Raw genomic sequence first — 24,852 nt, forward strand, 5'->3', positions numbered from 1 at the left:
GAAAACCAACATCTGATCAGTAAATTGGTTTCCAAATTTAACAAATTGTGGTGTGCAGATGCAGTATAGTTGTTATGTAAATTAACTACAAAGACTGATTGTGCCAGCCTCTACATTTTGTGCATACATGTATTTAGAATCTATAGCTTAAGATTCAGTAGAAAGAAAATTTTCCTAGCAATTCTGCTAAGGATTCTCCATCCTTTTGAACAAAATGTCTGCACCACACCTCAACTGTTGGCTAGAGATGCATGTCCTGCACGGGAGGTTGGGGGGAATACATTCTGCAAGCTTTGGATGAAATCCTCAACCCGTACAGAATGGTAGATCAGGTAACGGGGTGATATGACAGTTGACCTTGACCTTGTAAGAAGAGTCACCCACTGCTTTGTTAAATCTTTGTCTTAAAGTTCTATTCCAGACTGGAAAATATTAACTTTCATATGATCTTCAAATTGTACGACCATTGAAAAACGAGGTGTAAAAGTAGTTCATGTTTTTCCCACTCCAGACACAAAGTCATGTAAGTCTTATTATCTAAAATTATAAATAAATTCTGTATCACAATAGTATATTGCAAATTTTTAATGTTAAAGTAATGATAAAATAAATTGTCATCTTCAACTTCAGAATTTGACCAGACCTAGTGAAACCATTTGCAACACTGACATCCAGAAATGTTTCCCTGAATGGAAGCTGGAAAAGTGTATTCTGAAGAGAAACATATGGTTTTTCTAGATATAATACCTGAACATTTTAGGAGGAAAAAGTCTTCATGATTGATCAGCATGTTTATCTAACTGTTGTAAGTTAATTTTCAAACTGTGAACCTTGTGTCTTTACACAATTTGAAAATTAACTATCTTACTACCATTGACATCCAGAATTTGACAAGAGCTTGTTAACACTGTCTCTTCATATCGATGTCCAGAACATGTCCTAACTTTATGGATGCCTTCACATTGATGTCCAGAACTTTGACATAAGCTTATACACACCATCCATCTCTTAACATTGACGTCCAGAGCTTCGACATAAGCTTATACACACCATCAATCTCTTCACATTGACGTCCAGAATTTTGACATAAGCTTATACTTAACATCGACGCCCAGAACTTTGACATAAGCTTATGCACACCATCCATCTCTTAACATTAACCTCCAGAACTTTTACATAAGCTTATACTTAACATCGACGTCCAGTAGTTTGACATAAGCTTATACACAGCATCCATCTCTTAACATTGACGCCCAGAGCTTTGACATAAGCTTATTCACACCATCAATCTCTTCACATTGACGTCCATAACTTTGACATAAGCTTATACTCACCATCCATCTCTTAACATTCACGTCCAGAGCTTTGACATAAACTTATACACGCCATCCATCTCTTCACATTGACGTCCAGAACTTTGACATAAGCTTATACTTAACATCGACGTCCAGAACTTTGACATAAGCTTATACACACCATCCATCTCTTAACATTGACGTCCAGAACTTTTACATAAGCTTATACTTAACATCGACGCCCAGAACTTTGACATAAGCTTATACACACCATCCATCTCTTAACATTGACCCTCAGAACTTTGACACAAGCTTAGACACACCATCCATCTCTTAACATTGACGTCCAGAACTTTGACACAAGCTTATACACACCATCCATCTCTTAACATTGACGTCCAGACCTTTGACATAAGCTTATACACACCATCCAGAGCTTTGACATAAGCTTATACACACCATCCATCTCTTAACATTGACATCCAGAGCTTTGACATAAGCTTATACACACCATCCATCTCTTAACATTGACATCCAGAACTTTGACATACGCTTATACACACCATCGATCTTAACATCGACGTCCAGAACTTTGACATAAGCTTATACTTAACATCGACGCCCAGAACTTTGTGGACATCATCAATGGCATCACATTAACATCCCACAGAACATGTTGCTCCCACAAACACTAAAAGTTTCCTCACTCCTAACTCATTGAATGAATCTGCTAGGAGTTGGTAAACATTTTTTTTTACCCATTAGTGGGTAACACTTGTGACGTGATTTCATGGTTAAATTAAGTTACTTCTAATAATGACGTCCAGTAGCAATGCTTTACGACATTATCTGCCATTGTGATGACAATTGTTGCCCTTAATGGAGCTGGAATAGTGTATTCTGAAGAGCAACATGATTTTTCTAGATATAATACCTAAACGTTGTTGGAGAAAAAGTTCCCAAACACATGTTTGATCAGCATACCTGGTGTCTTTACACAATCTGAAAATTAAGTATCTTTAGTTAGATAAACAAGATAACCAATCACCACTCGTTGGTAACGTTTTATATTTCTGTTACAGATGTAACCTGTTTTCTTCATACTGGAACAGTATCAGAAGGTCTATTACACCTTATTTATGTTATTCTTTCCATTCTAATGAAGAAACAACACAAAATGATTTTCCTGTATTACCTTTTTTTTTATTGTTAACATTTTTTTACATGAACATTTTTTTTTTGATGCATAAAATATTTTTTTCTGTCAAATACAAACAAAGTAATGATAAACATTGGCTATCATTGCAGTCTTGACAAAGGTCCTTGCTTACACCATACACGGGATACACACTCAACAATGCACAGATAAGTTAAATAGCAATTTAATATACACAAGTTCACATGGAGATTTTTTTGTCCTTTTTTTTGTGGGTAATTTTTTATAATACATTTTTGTATATATATACAGTCTTTAATATACATACCTTCGCCCTCTCAAAATCTGTTATTCCGCTGCTTTACTTCATTGTGTATTAATTATAAGTTTGCAAATAAGAATTGCACATCCATGACATATAATTTACATACATACTTGCAAATGTCAATTATAAAACAAATACTTTGAGCAAAAGAAATTTTACATCAATTGTGTATATCTTTTAGTGTATTTTTAATGCTAAGGCAAATAAGATCAAACACATTTAAAATCAGTCAAAATATCTAAATCAATATCTAAAAGACACAAAAAATTAAACAATAATTATATTTTTACAACATAAATTTCCAATCAAATTTTTTTTGTGTGCTTGTAATCTTATTTCATTTTTTGAAACATTTATAAATTTGATACACAAATATGCATAAAAAAAATATAAAATAACCCTCTTAAAACACAGGTTATCCAGATTATATTTTTTACTTTAAAAATATACCTTTTAAGAATTACAATTTTACTATGTAACTGTATTTCTTAAGAAATCTGTTTCTGATTCCCACGGTACTCCTCTGTTACTACATGCAAGTTTGTGTATTATCTTTTTTTTGTGTGGGATGAAGGTGAAAATTTCAAATATCTTACTACTGTATATCTCAATCTGTGTGCATGTTTGATATTACTTTCATAAAATAGATACAAATGCATCCAGGAAAATCAATGTTGAAATTATCTACAAAATGCAGAACTACCCAAGATACTGTACAACTCCAAAAATAATATCAATATTTTAAACCCCTAGACCATTTCATGGTTCTTTTATCAAAAGGCTGATTTCAATTTCTGGATTTTATTTAACCCTTAAGTTGGGAACAGAACTTTGTTTAACCCCCAAGTGGTCTTATACGTGATTTTAAAGAGATAAGTTCATTATTTTGAATATGTTTGTTTTTCTCAACTCCTCTTTTACTATGAAAGGCACTTTAAAAGTGGATTTTCTATAGATGTGGAAATTTGTGGAATCATTTTCATTTTCAACATCAAGAATATTACTTTATATGATAGTCAAATGAGGAAAATTCCACATATGAAGTTATTTTTAATGTTTATAACAAGAATAGTATGAAAGCTAGAAATCACGTGTATCTGGTACACAGAGACCAATTTTAGGCAAAAGAAAATGTTAACTGCTGCAATGACACAATTCAGGAAAGTTAGGGAATTTGTAGCTACAGGGAACTCCATCTTATGACTCCAAAATCATGTGTAGATTAAAAGTTAGTATGTACAAAGCACTATTGTATCATATGGCATGTCTTAAAATATGACAAAGGAGAAGGAATCACTATGGGAAACAACGCTAAACATTCTGTCATCTATACAATATTTGATTCATTAAAAATAAACCTGATGAAAAATAAAACATGCTTGTGAAGTTGGTGGGGAAAAAATACATGTAGGTCTTGGACTTGTTATAATATGTTGTCACAAAGTTTTAAGGCTTTCAAGTGGGATGATTGAAAGAAAAGACATTTTCGCATTTTCAGTTGAGATATCTTCATGAACAAGATTCTTTATCAGAGAATAATTCAAACCTTAAATTCCCCAGTCACACTACTCAACCTCCTAGGTCACAATTACACCAACAAATGTTAACACTGGCACATTGTTATATATCAAACTTCACTCTCTCTGGCAAATAAAACAATTGAAAATTAAAATGGGGGTCGCATCTCAATATTGTTGCTATGGAAACAACCACCATTGCAGCGAATAAGCTACAACAAAATAAATCTACACAATGTTATTTTAACACAATAAATGGTAACACAATCTGTATGTATTGTTGTAATACGTGTCCACTGTATTACAACAGCACTGCTTCAACAAGCCAAGTGAAAATACACGATTTTTAAAGAAAATTCTCAGGGTGGAGGGTTAGGGTTCTTGACCCCCCCCCCCCCAAAAAAACCCTCTGGATCCACCACTGGCACTAGTAACACTTCTTTGCTTTGGGAAATAAAACACGTCCACATGTAACAATGATTCTGTAACACTGGAAAATATCTACAATTATAGTAACTGGTATACTCAATGTAGTATTATATATAAACTGTGTGTATCAGCACACAGTAAATCTTTGCTCGAGTCTTAAACAAATTCTAAAATTTCCTCATTCATTGTGTGATGAAAATAATACCACAAAATGTGTCCATATTTTTTATATGAAAATTTAAAATGTTGATGGTTTAAAGCAACATTTGATTACACATACATGAAATGTTGCTTTTATCCGATAACCTCGTCAGTCTGTAAACTTGTGTTTGGCAAGGAAAACATATTTTGATTATTATGCATGACCTTACAGATTTATTGTCAGGTATATCATATAGTGTTGATTTCACAAAAATCAAGAAAAATATCACTGTTTAAAGTTTTACACAGTTAATTACCAGTAACCTTAAAAAAGTTTCAGCATCTTCACCTAAACCTAGATAACAGTAGTAACAACCTTATTCATGTTTATGATTAAACTTTGGAGAATGATATCACATACAAAAGTCAAAACCCATTAGCTGTTATAGTTTTAGTGCCTATATGTCTGGTCTGGACAAGATTCTAAAGACGCCTTTGTTGAAGTGTATTGAAGTGTATTATTAGCTTGAAGCTTGTTGAAGTGTATTATTAGCTTGAAGCTTGTTGAAGTGTATTATTAGCTTGAAGCTTGTTGAAGTGTATTATTAGCTTGAAGCTTGTTGAAGTGTATTATTAGCTTGAAGCTTGTTGAAGTGTATTATTAGCTTGAAGCTTGTTGAAGTGTATTATTAGCTTGAAGCTTGTTGAAGTGTATTATTAGCTTGAAGCTTGTTGAAGTGTATTATTAGCTTGAAGCTTGTTGAAGTGTATTAAAACTATCTTGACTTCAAATTAACGTCTCTTCCTGTTAGGAGTTGCATAAATCCTTGTAGAACTGTAAGTGAAAGAGATGCAAAATATCTTATCTACAGTCAAAACTGTTGTGTTCATGCATGTATGTGTCAACTATATACATGTATATGTTGGGTGTTTTTTTTTACTTTTATATAAATCTGGTTGAAAGATCTTTTAGCAAGGATTGTCTTGAATCAAAACTATTCATAGAAATGGGTCTGAAATGTACTGCAGACTTGCTACGCTAAGTCGAACACAAACACTTCAGGAAGATAAGATGACACTAGCTTTTGTGATAGTTAAATGATCTTAACTGCAGCAAGCTTCTGATAAAAAGATCAAATTGTTTTCTCCACCACTGATCAAATACAACTGATTTATGTGTTAAAACATTGGCTTATAACACACTACTATAATCTCCTAGCATTAACATTAACTGATGTTTATGAATAAAATGAAAGTTATAAATATTCTTGAAATTATATTGCCCCGTACAATCCACTCTAAATTAAAAAAGTTGTGACAACTATTGTTAAATTATTATAGAGGGGAAAATGTTGCAATGTTGTTGTTTCAATCATAATTATATCAAACAAAATGAATAAAATATTGATGAGTAAAACATGCTTTGAAATCTGGAAAAAACTTGAAAGGAAATTTAAATTTCCCTGTATGTTTTGTTTTATAAATGTGTGGTTATGATTGGAGATAGATTGAATTATTAATCGGACACTTAGCACAACAATGAAATGGCATGATATCACAACGTAAGCACCAGAGTAGGATAAAATAAATATTGGTAACAAAATCTAAAACAACCGCACATAATGCTCTACAAAAATACAAAATTGTGTTGTTGGCAACGAATGGATTAAACACGAGATATAACATAGGTTTGTATTCTAACCAGCGTGACTATAGTAACACCTACATTTACTAACCAACGCTACTATGGCAACACCTATATTTACTTACCACCGTTACTACGGTGACACCTACATGTACTGACAAAAGTTCTGAGTGCGACATTTACATGTACCATCAAATATTACTTTAGAGTCGTGTGATAGCATTCCGATGGTAACATGGACATGGACATGTACTAGCGTTACTAAGGTGCCATCTTTGTGTAATAGCGTTACTATGGTAACATGGACATGAACTAGCGTTACCATGGTAACATGGACATGTACTAGCGTTACTATGGTGACATCTTTGTGTACTAGCGTTTCTATGGTAACATCGACATGTACTAGCGTTACTATGGTGACATCTTTGTGTACTAAAGTTACTATGGTGATAACTACATGTATTGACAAACATTCCCATGGTGACAGACTAATGTTCCTATAGCGGTGTCTACATGTTTTTGTGTCTTTATTTTAAAAAGATGCCCAGTACTGACAACCTGTCAATAATACTCAAACCTCTGTAGAACCAGATTAAAAAAGATTTCTTCTTTATAAATTTGACATTTGTGAACTTGTACATGGATCAAATTGATTTATTTCAAAGAATTGTATAGCCTTTCACTTTACAAGGTTCAGCCAAACATCACAACAGTCAACTCTAGGGCTCCTAGTTGACCTGGACTTTGAAATGGGTTTAATAAATTCATAAAATCAAGTTTGATAGCCCTTTACCACAACATACTACAGAACAAACCTCATGACTTATGGTTCTGGCAGTAGATATTTTACTAGAAGTTTTCAACACGTATGACCTGTGACTTTATATAGGCCAATGTAATTTATTTGGCCAAATTCATCTAACTGTAAAACAGTTTTGCAGTTGTATATTTATTTTTAACATTAGACCCTTTTGAATTTAAAAGTCATTTGTTTTAATGAACTTCATTGCCTTTAATCCTAGCAAGTTCTGGACATTATAGTCCTGCAGAACTGGTTTAAAGTTTTTAAACTTTTTGAATGTATCTCGATACCCCTTATCACAGACCAAATATAACAGTAGTTGTTAGAAGTTTTAATCATGAACCTAGTGTCATTTAAATGAGTCCAGGTAACCAATTGAATAGCACCTACCACGATAAACTACAGGCTAAATATCATGATCTTGGTTCAATATATGCAATTGTTTCAAGGGAATCTTACAGATGAAGGATTGACACTATGCCCTTGTATGGCTCACATGTCCTTCATGCAAGGTGCACCAAAACAATTTTCCAGTCTTTTGCTTACTGTTTCAGAAAATTATTTTAACCGGCTATGTCGTCAAAACTTATCTAATTTATGTCACTATTTACTGGAATCAACTTCAAAAACATTTACCTAAGTCAAACAATATGTTGGAAATATGCTGGGCTGAAGATGCACCAACAAATTAAACATAAAAAAGATTAACTTCACAGCACCTAATAAAAGACTTGTTAGGCAAATGTAACACAACTAACGATTAGTATCAAATACATCAACACATAAATCACAATTTAAAACTCGATGTTTGTGTTTGAATTAATACATTGTAATTAAAATGCTCTGAGCATCTCAAGAGGTTTCATCTCCTCAACCAGAATGTGTAACCAGAAGTGGTACAGCAAATCACGATCTTTTGGATGAAGTATTACAGAAATGAGATTTTGTGTTCTAATTGAGCCCATTTAACCCTTTCACCACTATGTATGAGTCCATTATGGTCTACAGTGGTGAAAGGGTTAAGATAGAAATAGCATGTTTACCGATATTTTAACCTCATACAAATAATAAACAAGCATAAATAATATACCGTGAAAATCGTCCTCATGTAACAACAAACACCATGGTCCATGCTCTTGAAAAAATCTACGACACTGGCAGATGTCTACTTTAAGCTTTTGCACAGATTTGTTTGTCTTTGAAAACAGCAACGTCATTGTACAGTATAAACTTAATGTATAATGATTCTAGACTAGTACATGAGGTGGATGATGATTTAAAGTCACAACTCTTTGTGTCATCATTAGAATACATTTGGGTAGCACAGTAGCAGTAACTCCAGTCTGACTAGTCTACAGGCTAACAACTAACAGTTTATACACGGTTCTTCATCACTAAAATTGCAATCAATCTAATAAGCTTTCATTATAGGAACACACCGACCTTTGAAAATAAACACAAGTTTGACTAGACTTTTTCACAAAAGCCAATTTCTTCCTTTCATATTTTCATCTTTTTAACATACACTAGATTTGCAGGTATCAAACGTCCTATTGCGGTCTTTATGGCTATACAGGTATTGTTAGGCAGTCTGTAGGGCTACATATTGATATCATTCAAACCTTCTACTGCAATCTATACGGGTTCACTGATACATTTACATAGAGATTGATACATCCCCAAATGCTGAAATTATTCTTGATATGCATCCAAACACATGTTCCAGAAACCTTTCAAATTCAAATCAGTAGATCGTTCACACCGACTAGACCTAATCAATACAACTGTGGAGCTTTAACAATGAGCAGGTATGATTTGTATTATTATAATATGCGTAACGGCCCACAACACAACAATTAAAATCAATTGAAACTAAACTTTCAGAAAAACAAAAGGAAATTCTTCACAAGATAATCTCGTTTCAAAGTGTCATAACAAGTCAGAGGTCACAAAGGTCATTAAGGTCAGTAGGACAGAGGTCATTAAGGTCAGAAGGACAGAGGTCATTAAGGTCAGTAGGACAGAGGTCATTAAGGTCAGTAGGGACAATGTTTGAGGTGATTAGGTTTCAATTTAATATGTCTGGATTGCCATTTACATCAAATGTCACAAGTTTCACACCTGGAATCAATAATGCAAGCAATACATCTATAAATAGTACAATGTCTGTCTTCACAGAATATATGTCGAAAATAATATATTCAACATTTAGTTCACATTAACCTATTAAAATGGAATTGATTGAATATTACCAAACATTTCTAGCTATGTCCCTATCTCTGGAAGTCAACTTTGACAGGTCATCATTCCCACAAAAACCTTGAAATAATTCATGTAAAAGTGATGGTATCATACTTCAAAGTCATGCTAGTGTTCAGCTCCACTGTCATGGTAGAATGCTGTAAAATGGGAGCTGGGTATAATTTTCTTTAAAAACTTCACAATGATAATGTTTAAATACACTTCAATTCCTCAGTTAGGTTGAGCCTCTTAAAATCCAGATTAACAAATATATACATCAAACATTTTTCAAATACTGTATCTGACAACAGTACAAATAAACATTGGACAAAGTACATTTGGTTCTGTGATGTAACGAACACATCAACCAATGCATATGATTTTTGATTTTCTTCTTAATTGAAAACTACAGTCTGTGCTTCAAGATTCCATTGTCAGTAAGTAATTGCTGAAGAGCTGCATTGTTGAATGATTACAGGTAATCCAATATCTATTTCTGTCTACAAAACTTTTCATTTACCTACGGTGTTACCATACACGAGGTTGGATTTTAAAAAGTCGGAACCAAAGCTCCTAAAGTCAAGGCTTTCTTTGTGCATATTTACAAATAAAACAGTGTCATATCAATAACACAACAGGAAGAAAACTACTTTGCAGGATTTTGAATAATAAACAAAATAAAATTGGCATCCTTTGAGTAGACACACTTGATAAAAGACTTTCCATCACGAAGCATTTGTGCTATAGACTTACATACTGTTCAACTCTTACAGGTAAAACCTAGACCTGATAAAACAGGACTTTCCAATATGAAGCACTCACACTGACCTTTCACACTTTTCAACTCAAACAGGTCAAACAGGATTCATGGTAAATCTTCTTAAGGTAAACAATCTTTTTTTTTCCTGGTTAAACCAATAACCAATACTATCTGGTAAATTATTCATGATTTGCAACTGGTAATCAACTCTTCAGAAATTTTGTAAAACAAAGTACCGGTTAAAATATATTCCACATGATTTAATGATAAAGTTGATCTTTTCCAACTTTCTCTTGTTAACCAGTAAACAACATATATATTGTGCAGATTGTTGTTGAAAACTGGTGATTGTTGTCTCATACCAGGTATGTCAACTCAAAATCAATCTTTAACATCTTGTAAATATCAATATATACTTGTAGCCTTAGCTTCATCACTCAAACCACACCTGTGTTATCAGACCATACCCTTCACATTAGAAGCCACACCCTCCACCTGCAGCCACATCTAAAACAGTGGCAGCCTACCCTATATCATAAAGCACCCCCTTCTGTGATAGCAAAACTTAAAAATACAAGTATTGGCCACACCAGTAGCCACACAATGTTAACATCAATCATTGTATAAAGTAGGATAAGAGTTGATATGTCAACATTTTCTCTCCATCCTATTGAACATGACTAAGTTTGCTCCTCCCTCCTAGTGAACACGGCTGAATTTGTCTTTCCATCCAACTGAACACAGCTTAGTTTTCTCTCCATCCTATTGGACGTGAATGAGTTTGTCTTTCCCTCCGCATGAACATGGCCAAATTTGTCTCTCCTTCCCATCGAACATGACTAAGTTTGTCTCTTCCTCCTGCTAAACATCAAAAAGTTTGTCCTTCTTTTCTACTGACTGCTGCCAAATTTGTCTCGCCTTCTGTGGATTGTCTCCCCTAGATGAATGTTTCTCAGTCCGAATTTGATTTTGGCTCGTAGTTCAACCTAAAGTGACCTGTATCAAAGAGGAAATACAATGAATTTGATGTAATGTAAGTATCCATATGTTGATTATCAGGTTTTTTTAAATCTTGTTCATTATTCCTAAACTACTCTTAAGTCAACATCATTGCAACAGTTTGGTCATCTGCATTATTATTTATACCGAATAAACAGTGTCCCTTAAATATCTACCCACAAAGTGTTCTCATCTCCACTAATACACACAAAGTGTTCTCATCTCGACTAATACTTACCAACAAAGTGTTCTCATCTCGACTAATACTTACCCATAAAGTGTTCTCATCTCGACTCTTACTTACCCACAAAGTGTTCTCATCTCCACTAATACGCACAAAGTGTTCTCATCTCTACTCTTACTACCCCACAGTGTTCTCATCTCTACTCATACTTACCCACAAAGTGTTTTCATCTCGACTCTTACTTACCAACAAGGTGTTCTCATCTCGACTGTTACTTCCCAACAAAGTGTTCTCACCTCGACTAATACTTACCAACATAGTGTTCTCATCTCGACGCTTACTTACCCACAAAGAGTTCTAATCTCGACTCTTACTTGCCAACAAAGTGTTCTCATCTCGACTCTTACTTACCCACAAAGTGTTCTAATCTCGACTCTTACTTACCAACAAAGTGTTCTCATCTCGACTCTTACTTACCAACAAAGTGTTCTCATCTCTACTCTTACTAACCCACAGTGTTCTCATCTCGACTCATACTAACCCACAAAGTGTTCTCATCTCGACTCATACTTACCCACAAAGTGTTCTCATCTCTACTCTTACTAACCCACAAAGTGTTCTCATATCGACTCTTACTTACCCACAAAGTGTTCTCATCTCGACTCATACTAACCCACAAAGTGTTCTAATCTCGACTCTTACTGTTCTCATCACGACTCTTACTTACCCACAAAGTGTTCTCATCTCGACTCATACTTACCCACAAAGTGTTCTAATTTCGACTCTTACTGTTCTCATCTCGACTCTTACTTACCCATAAAGTGTTCTCATCTCGACTCATACTTACCCATAACGTGTTCTAATCTTGACTTATACCTACCCACAAAGAGTTCTCATCTCTAGTCTTACTTATCCACAAAGTGTTCTCATCTCTACTCATACTTACCCACAAAGTGTTCTCATCTCGACTTTTACTTACCCACAAAGTGATCTCATCTCAACTCATACTTACCCACAAAGTGTTCTCATCTCTACTTTTACTTACCCACAAAGTGTTCTCATCTCGACTTTTACTTACCCACAAAGTGTTCTAATCTCGACTCTTACTTACCCACAAAGTGTTCTCATCTCTACTCATACTTACCCACAAAGTGTTCTCATCTCTACTTTTAGTTACCCACAAAGTGTTCTCATCTCGGCTCATACTTACCCATAAAGTGTTCTCATCTCGACTCATACTAACCCCCAAAGTTTTCTCATCTCGACTCTTTCTGTTCTCATCTCGACTCTTACTTACCCATAAAGTGTTCTCATCTCGACTCATACTAACCCTCAAAGTGTTCTCATCTCGACTCTTACTTTTCTCATCTCGACTCTTACTTACCCACAAAGTGTTCTCATCTCGATTCTTACTTACCCACAAAGTGTTCTCATCTCGACTCATACTAACCCACAAAGTGTTCTCATCTCGACTCTTACTGTTCTCATCTCGACTCTTACTTACCCACAAAGTGTTCTCATCTCGACTCATACTTACCCATAAAGTGTTCTCATCTCGACTCATACTTACCCATAACGTGTTCTAATCTTGACTTATACCTACTCACAAAGTGTTCTAATCTCGACTTTTACTTACCCACAAAGTGTTCTCATCTCGACTCTTACTTAACCATAAAGTGTTCTCATCTCGACTCTTACTTACCCACAAAGTGTTCTCATCTCGTCTCTTACTTGTAAACCCACAAAGTGTTCTTATCTCGACTTTTACTTACCCACAAAGTGTTCTCATCTCGACTCATACTTACCCACAAAGTGTTCTCATCTCTACTCATACTTACCCACAAAGTGTTCTCATCTCTACTCTTACTTACCCACATAGTGTTCCATAGAGTTCTCACGACACTCCGCTGAATTGTGATCTGGTGACCCACAGTTGCTACAGGAGGCTTTGCGTGACTTCTCCTCGCGGCTGGGCTGGCGCACCAGGGTGTGGTAAGGGTAATATCCTGAAGAACCCCTCTGAGCCATAAAAGGTGTCGGAACCCCGTGAGATATAAACGGGTGGTTATTGAGAGACAGAATGTCTGGTGTGAGGCCATTGGGAAAGTTATTTGGCTGTGGTATATGGTAGGGGATACCTGGGTACCGTAACATCTGTGGTACAAGTCCGTTTGAGGTGGAGAAGTGCGGGGACATATGCCAGAAGGGAGCATGGGTGAGTGGGTGAGGAAGGGAGTTAGTGTGATAAGGATAGGTGGCCGGGTAGGCATGACCACATGGACTCCCACACGAGCTGCAAGTGGCACTTGAACAGGTGGTGCTGGCCTGGCTGGTGGCGGCATGCATGATGTGTGACCCGGTGCAGCCGGTGGTGGCTGCTGGACTGGGACTCGAGTTCTGCACCATGGGTGCCACAGAGTGAATGTTTTCCTGCGGGCCACAACCAGCCTCAACTGACAGCTGACCATGGCTATTGGAATTCTTTAAGCTGTTTGCCGGATGACCAGGATGGATGGCTGCGCAGCTCACAGGCTGTGTTGCCATGGTAATGGATGTGGCATTTGTAACGTTACAAGTGAAGCCGCGCTGGTTACCATTGATTAGTGGTGACCTGATCTGGTATCCCGGAACTTGAGGTACTGGCATCCAGTTAAAATTGTGTTTATTTGGATCCATGAAATTGAACCCTGAATTAGCGGAACTGTTGGCAGCAGTCATGACACTTGTGGTGATAGTTTGACCATCACTGCGAGGTATGTGGGGAGCCATTCCAATAGGTATGCCTGCAAATGGACCGTTACGCTTGAGAGCCTCAGGCGGCATGCTGATAACATGTTTGGTTGGAATATTATGGTTAGTGTGAGCAGGCTGGGCCTTGTAGTTAGGTCGATTTATCATTGACGGAACACGTGGCAGGAACGCTGATGGAGTGGGATCTGACTGATACCCACTTCCCATTGGTGGTACAGGAGGACCCTCCCCATGCACAAACATCGGGTTGGGCACTCCAGGAAGGAGCGGGACAGAATTGGGGTCCTCCAGGCCCATTGGTGAGGGAACTTGGTGCTGGCTAGGGTGTCGTCCAGTTTCCATTCCTGCAAGTTTGTCTGCGGTAAAAAGTAACAGGTCAGAGACAAGGGGATACACACTACCATATGTTTTAGTCTATAAATTATAGGGTATTAAAACAAATGTTTGAATGACACATGTTCAAATTTCCCACCTTTGACAAGTCAACATAATATACACTATACAGTTTCTATTTAACAGTGCATTTTATGACATAAATATGATTAATAAGAATTACATTTTATCTTGTTGACTTTCTTCTTTTTTCTTTAACATTCACATTCAGATTTAAAAGGACATCTAACATTTTCTGTGAAGTTTGAAGTTTGAAGTTTTTGCAGACAAACCTTTTGTACATAGTTCACTTAATGTTTGGTTTGGTTTGTTTGTGTTTTACGTCCTATTAACAGCTATGGTCATTTAAGGACGTGCCAGGTTTTGGTAGTAGAGGAAAGCTAGTGTTCCACTCCTAGTTCATTCACAAACTAAAAATTCTTTTTTCGATCAATAACTGCCCTATTCTTTCACGATTTTTCAACTTTCATTCACATCTTACATATCTCATTCATAACTTTACGTATATATTTAAACATGGTTCATATTTAAAAATAAACTTCATAAATTTATTTCCTTTCTATTATTTTTTTTGCATAAATGTGTCTGGAGATGCTTTTTATGGATAAACCCACCTTTCTCATTATCATCTGAGGAGCTGTCCGAGTTCCTTGGCACACTGTTTGGCATGAGGATGGCTGTGCCCTTTTTCTGTGGCCGAGGACTTGGGGAGGGGCTGGAGTAGTCGGAGCCAGTTGGAGAGCTGTCACGCGTCTGGGTGAGACCCGGGGGACCGGGCGGGAATGCTGAGTAAATGAACATGTGTGGGTAGAGGGGGGGCTGGGCCAGTGCCCCTCCTTGGGGATGGACGGGCAATTGGTGAGGAAAAGGCATAACCATTGGGGGCGAAGGATGGCAGCGGGGTCCAAGAGGGCCTTCAATCAAGCCATTGGGCGGGTGCGACATCTTCTCCCTGTGAATAGGAATGAGATAGTGTAAATATAAATGGCAGAACACCTAACTTTGATGTAAAAATCTTAGCATTGAATTTATTGACACTTATTATGGTAGAGCTTAACTCTTATTAAAGTATGTACATGTATAAGGAAGTAGGAAGTCATTGGGCCTTACTGTGTTTATACAGTTCATCTTACTATCAATGACGAGGAATCTGAATGGATATGGATAGTGTAGAATAGGAAATTAGTGTGTACAGTGAGCAATTGTTATTTTCATACCAGTGATGAGCAGATGATCAATTATAATAAAAAGCCAATTGGTTTGCCCTTTCCGATCCCTATCATCGATTACAATTGATATATAATCGGTTCATAACTGAAATCAAAGTATTTAAATGTCTTCTAAGTTAAGTATGCTTTGAAAGTCACATATTGTTACAATTTATACTATATAATTGACAAAAATGCATAAAAGCTGCTTGGTATCCATCCATTATAAAATAATGAGACCTAATGTATAGTTTACAACTCTGTCTTTTGATGTAATGACGTAGTGTTCTCATTTTATTTGGGTATTCAGTCCCACAAAACTGTATAAACCGCTTATGCAATCGATCATTGATCAGCCGATTATGATTTAAAACCGATTGCCCATCACTATTTCATACATTACCAAAGTCTCAGATAAAAGGTATGATAAAGGAATTGGTTGCTGTATTTTAAGACAGTAGCAGTTATTGCTGCTCTATTATAATATTGTAATACAGGTTCATTCCTCCAATCCCAGTTCAGAACTTTAATGTATTCAATATTTGGAATGAAAGCAAACATATTACACAGCAACTTTTGTAACACTCCAATCACATATTTATATCGTAGTTATTTGAGTGAAAAAGACCCCGTGACTGTATTTGATCTTACCTGTAGATCAACTCTGCCTCAGCTTTGAGTTTTAAGGCCTCTTCCTTAGATAGTCCAATCTGGATCAAATCCTCTATTTTCATGACACATAGCTGAAATTTGTTGGATTAAAATCAAATAAAACAAATCCCAGGGTTATCTTATTACAGTTAATAAATCACTTTATTTTTACAAGAGATTCACTCTAACATTTAATAGTTCACCAGGAAATTTGTTTGTGAAATACAATCTTCTGTGAATATAATTTCACTGTCAGATAATTTCATTGATAAAAACTATCAGTATTAAAAGAGCACCTGTTTGATTGCACATGAGAGAATTTTTATAGACAAACAATTCACAAAAATACATGTGAAAATATCTTTACCCGGTACACTTTGTTTCTATCTTGGTATTGATTTCTACATATTCAGATACACATTGAAAAGAATAGTTGTCACTTGCAAATAAATTGCATGACAAAGTAACATGTGTCTACTCTATGCAACACTCTACATACACACATACACATTATCTTATATAGACACATGTTCAGTTTATATATAATATTACCTGTTACAATCTGCATCTTTTCTGATTTACCAGAGTAACGAAACACCCGGTACAAACTATACGAGTTCTGGTAAACCTGAGTTATCTGACACCCTGTACAATGCATACATGTTCTAAACTTCCAAATTTACTTGACACCCTGTACAATGTTTATTTGTGTTAACATATCTGAGTTGTCCGACGCCCTGTACGAACTGTTCTGATATACTTAATTTACTTGACACCCTGTACAAACTATATCTGTTCTGACATATATGAGCTGTCCGACGCCCTGTACGAACTGTACCTGTTCTGATGTGTACTTCTCCAAATAGTTTCTATGTTTCTGAAGGTTAAGCTTGCTGAGAAGGAACTGAATCAGGGCCAATTCTGGATTGTGATTTGTGTCGCCAGGTGAGTTGGACCGACTGTTGCTAGGTGAGGCCCCGTTGGAGGACTGTGGAGACGGGTGTGGTGAGGCAAGTCCCATGGGTCTGAAATACCAGCATTGTCGATTAATTATATGTTCAAATTCATGTTTCTCATCAAGTCTACGAATCACTTAATTTCACAACAAATTATCTTTATTAAATTTCTATTGAGTACTACCTTTGGATTGACATCACAGGCTTGTTGCTGACTTGTCCTTTGAGAGGTACACAGCTCATACCCGTCACATCTGAAACGGAATTGTAACATAAATAACCCACATTAATTGGTTAATATTTTTATAAGAGGGACATGAAGCTGCCATGAAAATGTATCCAATATCCTGTTGATACAATTTTATTGGTCTATGGCGCCATTTATCATGGACAAAAATGCTTAAAAGATTATCTTAAAGATGGGCCTTACTTTCACTGAAGTGTTTTTTCAGGATGCTTTCAAATAATTTAATTTTTAATCATTTTATGTTAGGTTTAAAATCTCTCTGTTAACTTCCACACTGTTATAGTAGAAATGTCTTTAGTGAACTTCAATATTTACTCATTTACCCCTGAAGACACATAAGAACTCTTCCCATTCAAAGGTTGGAATAGTTCGTTATGAAATTCCAGGGGTGAATGAGCTAAAAGTTTCTATTTTCTTTGAAAGGCATTACATTATACCGGATTATTGAAAGTTCAGTAACTATTCCTATTTTACAGTAATCAATGTTCTTGATATATAGATAGAACTTGTATTCCTCACCGACATTGTCCATGGTCTGTGGCAGGTGTGAGTTGTGTATTACCAGAGGCTGGGCTGGATGGTGGTTGGATATCACAGATTCTGTGGCTGGTAAAACAAAACGCTCTATTCAAACAATGATTTCATGAACAAACTGATGCCCTACTTGTGATGTTATGTTATTTCTCTTAGGAAAATTGGTAAAAACAGTGTTTAAATTTGAATCTAGAACTATTACTGGTGCAGTTGTTTCAATTTTGTACCAACAGGTCATACACAATACATCTGATCCTTTGTCGACAGGACCTTCAATTACAAGCTATAAGAGTTTCAAGATGGCTGCCACTGTGGCCTTGTTTAATAACTGGCCAATCCCAATTTTCATTCAGGCCAAACTACAGACCAAGTTCAATACACTAGTAAAGATTTCATGAAAAGAGGACCTTCCGTTTTTCTGCAGTAATAATAACAAATCTTTAATAGACAATAAATGATACACCATGACATAAATAAGCTCTTTTGGTTTTTGTTCTATAGGGTTGAAAGGTTAATTCGAAATTTACAACTGAAATATATAATTAATTTACCAGTGATGTTTTATTAAACATGTGTGTTCACTTCATCAGTATAGTCACACCGACAGGAGTCGTTACTAGGATAGAGATAATGACAAAAACTACTCCAGAGAAAGATAATTACAAGCATATATATACCATGACCTATTTGAGGGAAGATAGATTGGTACTTGTGTAAATATGACATTTATCGATACAAGGGGAACTTTTTAAGTTGAACAATCCTTTTCGCCTAAACATTTTTATAAAGTTCAATCAAGCAGGAAGTGACGAACTATTTTTCAATAGGCATCTCAAATACATATTTTTCTTCTATCTTCTGAAATTAAATGGTGTATATATATTTGACGCCATTGTGCAGTTACCTTCGGAGACATTCCTGCTGATGGGATTGGGCACAGCCTTGACAGGGCACTCGGCAGGTGGACAAGCGGATCCTGCTGGACTAGGAGGGGACGTGGAGGCAGTATTACACCCCTGCTGGAAAAACTGCTTCACAAGGTCACACTCCAGTATAGACTGTGACTGCTGTGTAAGTTGTCTGTAAGTATAGGTAAATGGTAAGTAACGGGAAACTTTTTCTTACCAAAGCTAAATCAATTGTTAATAAAGGTAAGTTGTTTGCAAAGTAAGGTAAGTTGTCTGCAAAGTAAAGGTAAGTTGTCTGCAAAGTAAAGGTAAATTGTCTGTAGGTAAAGGTAAGTTGTTTGTGAGTTATCGTTAGTTATTCTAGTTATTTCAGGACTATACAAGTGTGTCAGAGGTGTACCTCAGCTGTCTGACAGGACAATACAAGTGTGTCAGAGGTGTACCTCAGCTGCCTGACAGGACTATACAATTGTGTCATGGGTGTCCCTCAGCTGTCTGACAGGACTATACAAGTGTGTCAGAGGTGGACCTCAGCTGTCTGACAGGACTATACAATTGTGTCAGAGGTGTACCTCAGCTGTCTGACAGGACAATACAAGTGTGTCAGAGGTGTACCTCAGCTCTCTGACAGGACTATACAAGTGTGTCAGAGGTGTAGTTCAGCTGTCTGACAGGACAATACAAGTGTGTCAGAGGTGTACCTCAGCTCTCTGACAGGACTATACAAGTGTGTCAGAGGCGTACCTCAGCTGTCTGACAGGACTATACAAGTGTGTCAGAGGTGTAGCTCAGCTGTCTGACAGGACAATACAAGTGTGTCAGAGGTGTACCTCAGCTGTCTGACAGGACTATACAAGTGTGTCATTGGTGTACCTCAGCTGTCTGACAGGACTATATAAATATCACCAGTATTAAATCATAAACATGAAATTTTAAATTAAGACAGAAATCCAAGATAAATCTAATACTGTACTAAAAGGGATTTAAATGACAATGTTCGAACAAAAGACCTGACAAGGGACAGGAACCTTAAGTCATTCAACTTAACAGATAAATCCTCCAGTTAGCTGTTATAGGTCATATGTTTTAAAAGGCAGATTGGAGACAGTAAATAAACTAGAAAACAGATACAAGAGTTACTTACTTCGTGTAGCTAATAATGTCTTCTCGGGTACCTGAGCTTGCATTACCTACAGAAATCAACACAAATCTTTGTGAAAAAAATAACCAATCCAATTCAATAACATTTTATGATATATCTTACCTTTCTAAACTAATCTGTTTTGAGGGATTTTACAATAAAAATCTTTGTACTTTATTACAAATTATAAAGATTATCATAAATAGGAAGGTAAATAAATACTATAATTTAAAACAGAACATATTACCTGCCTTACTGTAAACTACAATTGATTTGCTCCCCATCATTTTGCTTAAAGGCTGTTTAAAACTAGAACACTTACAGGTCAGTAAGGGCCCCGTCTTGTGGCAATATACCCCCCATAATCATCAAGAAGCAATCTGCCCCTATAGCTGAGCTTGACGTTTGACATTTGGACTTCAAAAAGAATCGCAAGGAATCAAATCACATGTACTATGATGTGAGTCTTGTTTCCTTCCACCTCCATATTTGCTGGGCTAACAGAAATGTAAATACCGGTGCAATACTCATTTGTTAGCTTTGATTTGTTTTATTTCACCTTATATACCTCCTCCATCAAGAGCCAGGGTCAAAGTCAGAGATCCACAGGACCCAAATGACCTTAACCATTAACCCAGTGACCCTGATATTTGGTCAGTTGACTTATTCTTTAATTCCGACCAACTTTGCTTCTTAGTATCATTACAAAATGTTCATCAGTGAAAAATACAAATCTTGACCTTGACACTTTGGACCCCGTAACCTGGACCTAAGGTCAGTTGACTCTGTGTTAAGTTCTGAACAACATTGCTTCAAAATGTCATAACAAAATGTTCATCAGGGAAAAGGTACAAAATTTAACCTTCACCTTTGACCAAGTGACCTTGACCTTGGTCAGTTGACTCCTTGTTTTATTCTGATCAACTTTGCTTCATAATGTCATAACAAAATGTTCATCAGTGAAAAGATGTAAAATTTGACCTTGACATTTGAATGTAATGACCTTGACCTTCAACCTTGACTTTTTACCTCAATGTGTATTTTTGTGAACTGAACATCTTAACCAAGTTTCATGTACATCGGTCAATAAATACCAAAGTTATCAGCCAGGAACAAAATTTGTGGACGGACAGACAGAAAGACAGACAGACAGAGTGATTACTATAGGGCACCCGTATCTCCGATACGGGGACCTAATAAATCTGTTCTATGTTATATTCACTCGAGTGTACTTACTGATATTGTTAATATGTAAAATGGCCTTGTGTTTAATTGGCCCTTTTGTTGAAGGGTAAAAACAGAAGCGGCAATCACTTTTTTTATTTTACAGTATTAGAAAGATTTTAATTTGTCTTTTTCAGTTAAAACATTAAGTACTGTCTAGATCTTCACAAACTATACTGATGCAATGACTTAGCAAAAAAAACAAAAACTTCAATATTATATCTTACCGAGAAATGGCAGCTTTTTCTCTAGTTTATGAGCACTAGCTTCGGCAGAGAACTCCTTCACCAACTAAACAAAGCAGGACAAACATAAGCCATCAATGACACATTAAATAATACCTTTACTTGGACACTCGTGAAACTGTAATAACCCCTCTCTATATTGTTTTGATAATTTAACAATCAAATTACACCGTAGTTTGGTATTGTTAGAATCTCATTGCATCATAGTGTTGATACGGTTAAAACTTTTATTTCATCATAGTTTCATATGTATACATGTATTTTTTTCCGATTTCACTTTGACATTCCATCAATAACATCATCATTGTTTTTACAAAGCTTTATTTCATATTCTATTATTTTGCTTCATGCACCATTTGATTTGAATGACAAGTTGTTCAATTTCCTTCTTTAACTATACATAAGTGAATATCTAGAAAACCCCATAACCCCTTTATTCCAAAATGAGACGTTCGTTATCTTTGATTAATATTTGTCCGTAATGGTAGAAGGGTAGTATACGTACCTTGGCCTGGAATTCGCGCAGCTCCTGATAGGTCTTGCTTACTGTACTAGTCTCACCATTACTCCAGGTGACCTATATATAGATTTCAGAAAACATACAGTCATGTATTTCTGCAGAAAACAAAAGTGAAAGTAGACAGATACATGATATATCTGGCAAATAGTGTGAGTATACACTGAATGTTGTACCTAGTGCCATTTCTATACTAACAGAGGTATTCTATGTTATAACAAGTATACAACCTGTTCCAGTGTGAATGTATCTCCCAAAATAAACTGTTTTAAGTATTTTGTATAAAGTGCACTGAGATTCAACAAGTTTTCCAATGTGACACATGCATGTTCAAATTTTATGAGATTGAAGTAAATATTGATTGAAAGCATCATGTAAATACACTGACATTCAAATCACATCTTTAGAAAAGAATGTAGATAATGTTAACTGGGACTTGTCTAATGAAACAACTAAAGTACACATTCAGTCCTACAGAATGGTAGCTTAGTGTAACATTTCAACAAGTTGTTGATAACGAAAGAATATACACACCTGTAACTAAATTCATGTTTATTTCTTCTAGAAGGATACATACAATGTACCTGTAACTGATCAATTTCTTGGTATTTGTGTTTTCTCAAAGAATATGTACCTGTAATTGATATTTGTATTCTGAAACTTGCGGGGCGCACAACTGTTTCAGTTATCTTAAGTTTTCTCAAAGAATGTGCACCTGTAACCATTATTCATTTCCTGGAAAGGCACCTACCTGTAACCGATATTCATGTTTTCTGTCATGGCGTCGGTGCCCTTTGTCTTGTTTCACGTCTATGTTACAGATGTGGACTGTGGAAGAGATAAAACAAATAAATGTTGTTCATACATGATTCAACTGAAAATTGACACATTACAAATATTTACATGATCATAGTTGTTTTCATTTTTTTTTTTTTTTTACATATTTTGATTTACAAAACATATATGCAAAGCATGGTTATATTGGGATGTCCCTTATTGGACCATACATAGACTAAACAATATCTACGAGTCCGAGACATTAATGCCCTTGATGTACATTTCATTATTAAATAAATAAAAAAATCTATTTGTAACATTGAAAGTGACCTGATCTTTGACTTTGTATCCTGAAACATACATAGATGTGTCAAATGTATCACGTCAGCACTAACTGCCTTCAAACGTAACTGAAAATATAGACAGTAGATCTAGGTTGATGGCAGACATTTTTTATTTAGAATACAGTGACCTTGGGCTCTGGACTGGATATGCAAAGCTATTCAAGGTATTTTAGTAATGAATAATTGTTTGAATAATCATCAAAATAGAGTACAGAATGATAAATCAGCTATATCTATTGTAAGTGACCTTGACCTTGTGCACAGGACCCTGAAATGGGAACACTTTAAAGGCGTTTTAGTACTGAACACTTGAGTAAAACTTCAGTTACATGTAAATCATGTGTGAAACATGGAGGAATGTGAAATTCACTTAATCGTAAAATTCACTGTAACATTCCATGCATAAGGCACATTTTGTGACATTACAAAAACACTATACACAGTAAGCTAATTACAGGCAATGACTGTAAATAAATCACAGGATGAAGTGAAATGTTGTAGTTTCTGGTGACATTTGTTAGATACTAGATGTCTATACTGTATATCATTTATTCCTGCATCTATTATGTAAATAAACCTACTGTACAGCTTTATTGTATTTCATTCTACACACAATGTGGTACTAAACCTGTATAATGATAAAGGAATAATCCATCATAATTATAAGTCTATATTACCTTAGTTACTCCATTTGGTAACATAAGGACATGAGGATCATCTGTAACATTTAGACATTAATGTTTTCCTCCATAAAGTTTAATCATATTTCTATGTTGAGGTGTGCCCAGAGGTGTACAATTCCACTAACCCAGGGCTTGTTAATTTTATGCTGGGGCTAGAGAAAGCTTCAACATTTACTATGAAAAAGATAGGTTGGGCTAGTTGAATTTTTCAAAACAAATGTGCTGACTAGTACTCTGAATGTGAAATGTACATCCCTTTGTGCATCACTGACTTGTTAATTCAATTTCATATATTCAGGCATTTTAACATTTCTTGTTGCAAGAAAAGCAGGAAAACAACTATTGATCTTTAATTTCTATTCAGAGAAAACCTCTTTTTTATACTTTTTTTTGTGTGGCATAAACACTGTATAAATTTCAATTTCGAAGCAAAGAAGATTTTTTGAATTACCATGTTTATATCTTATTCTGGATCAAATGCTTTTCCACTCAACAAAACACACTGTATACATGCTTGCAATATTGAGTACTTATTTTGTATAGTTCTAGGTATTGGATGACGTGGACCTAAATATAAAGTTATATTTTCAGTAAACATTATATGAAGTTGCAACATTTCTTTATTTAAATTTTGACAAAAATAGCTTTATCACTGAATAACAAGGTTACCCTGCTATTAGAATTTGTCACGATTTCTGTACTCTCCTACTGTGTGTCACAACGGCTGTCACAATAGATGTATAGGTACACGTACACCTGCCTACACTATAGAATTACAA

The 24,852-nt window shown here is 35.6% G+C and overlaps 1 protein-coding gene across 1 annotated transcript in view; it reads right to left on the reverse strand.

The window, feature by feature from the left end:
- Positions 1-3,216: 3,216 nt before the first annotated feature.
- LOC110466872 (zinc finger CCHC domain-containing protein 2-like) overlaps positions 3,217-24,852 on the reverse strand; it is a 37,699-nt gene continuing 16,063 nt past the window's right edge. The window contains exons 3-14 of the mRNA XM_021523678.1: positions 23,021-23,097; positions 22,258-22,329; positions 21,735-21,798; positions 20,287-20,332; positions 19,139-19,314; positions 18,220-18,306; positions 17,638-17,707; positions 17,336-17,522; positions 16,498-16,589; positions 15,253-15,590; positions 13,366-14,601; positions 3,217-11,307 (exon numbers count right to left, since the gene is read on the reverse strand). Of these exons, the coding sequence (XP_021379353.1) occupies positions 11,264-11,307; positions 13,366-14,601; positions 15,253-15,590; positions 16,498-16,589; positions 17,336-17,522; positions 17,638-17,707; positions 18,220-18,306; positions 19,139-19,314; positions 20,287-20,332; positions 21,735-21,798; positions 22,258-22,329; positions 23,021-23,097 (2,489 nt within the window). The 3' untranslated portion in view covers positions 3,217-11,263. The remainder of the gene's footprint in view (positions 11,308-13,365; positions 14,602-15,252; positions 15,591-16,497; positions 16,590-17,335; positions 17,523-17,637; positions 17,708-18,219; positions 18,307-19,138; positions 19,315-20,286; positions 20,333-21,734; positions 21,799-22,257; positions 22,330-23,020; positions 23,098-24,852) is intronic.

This window comes from Mizuhopecten yessoensis, unplaced genomic scaffold (genome assembly GCF_002113885.1).
Source record: "Mizuhopecten yessoensis strain PY_sf001 unplaced genomic scaffold, ASM211388v2 scaffold11145, whole genome shotgun sequence".
Taxonomy (NCBI): Eukaryota; Metazoa; Mollusca; class Bivalvia; order Pectinida; family Pectinidae; genus Mizuhopecten; species Mizuhopecten yessoensis.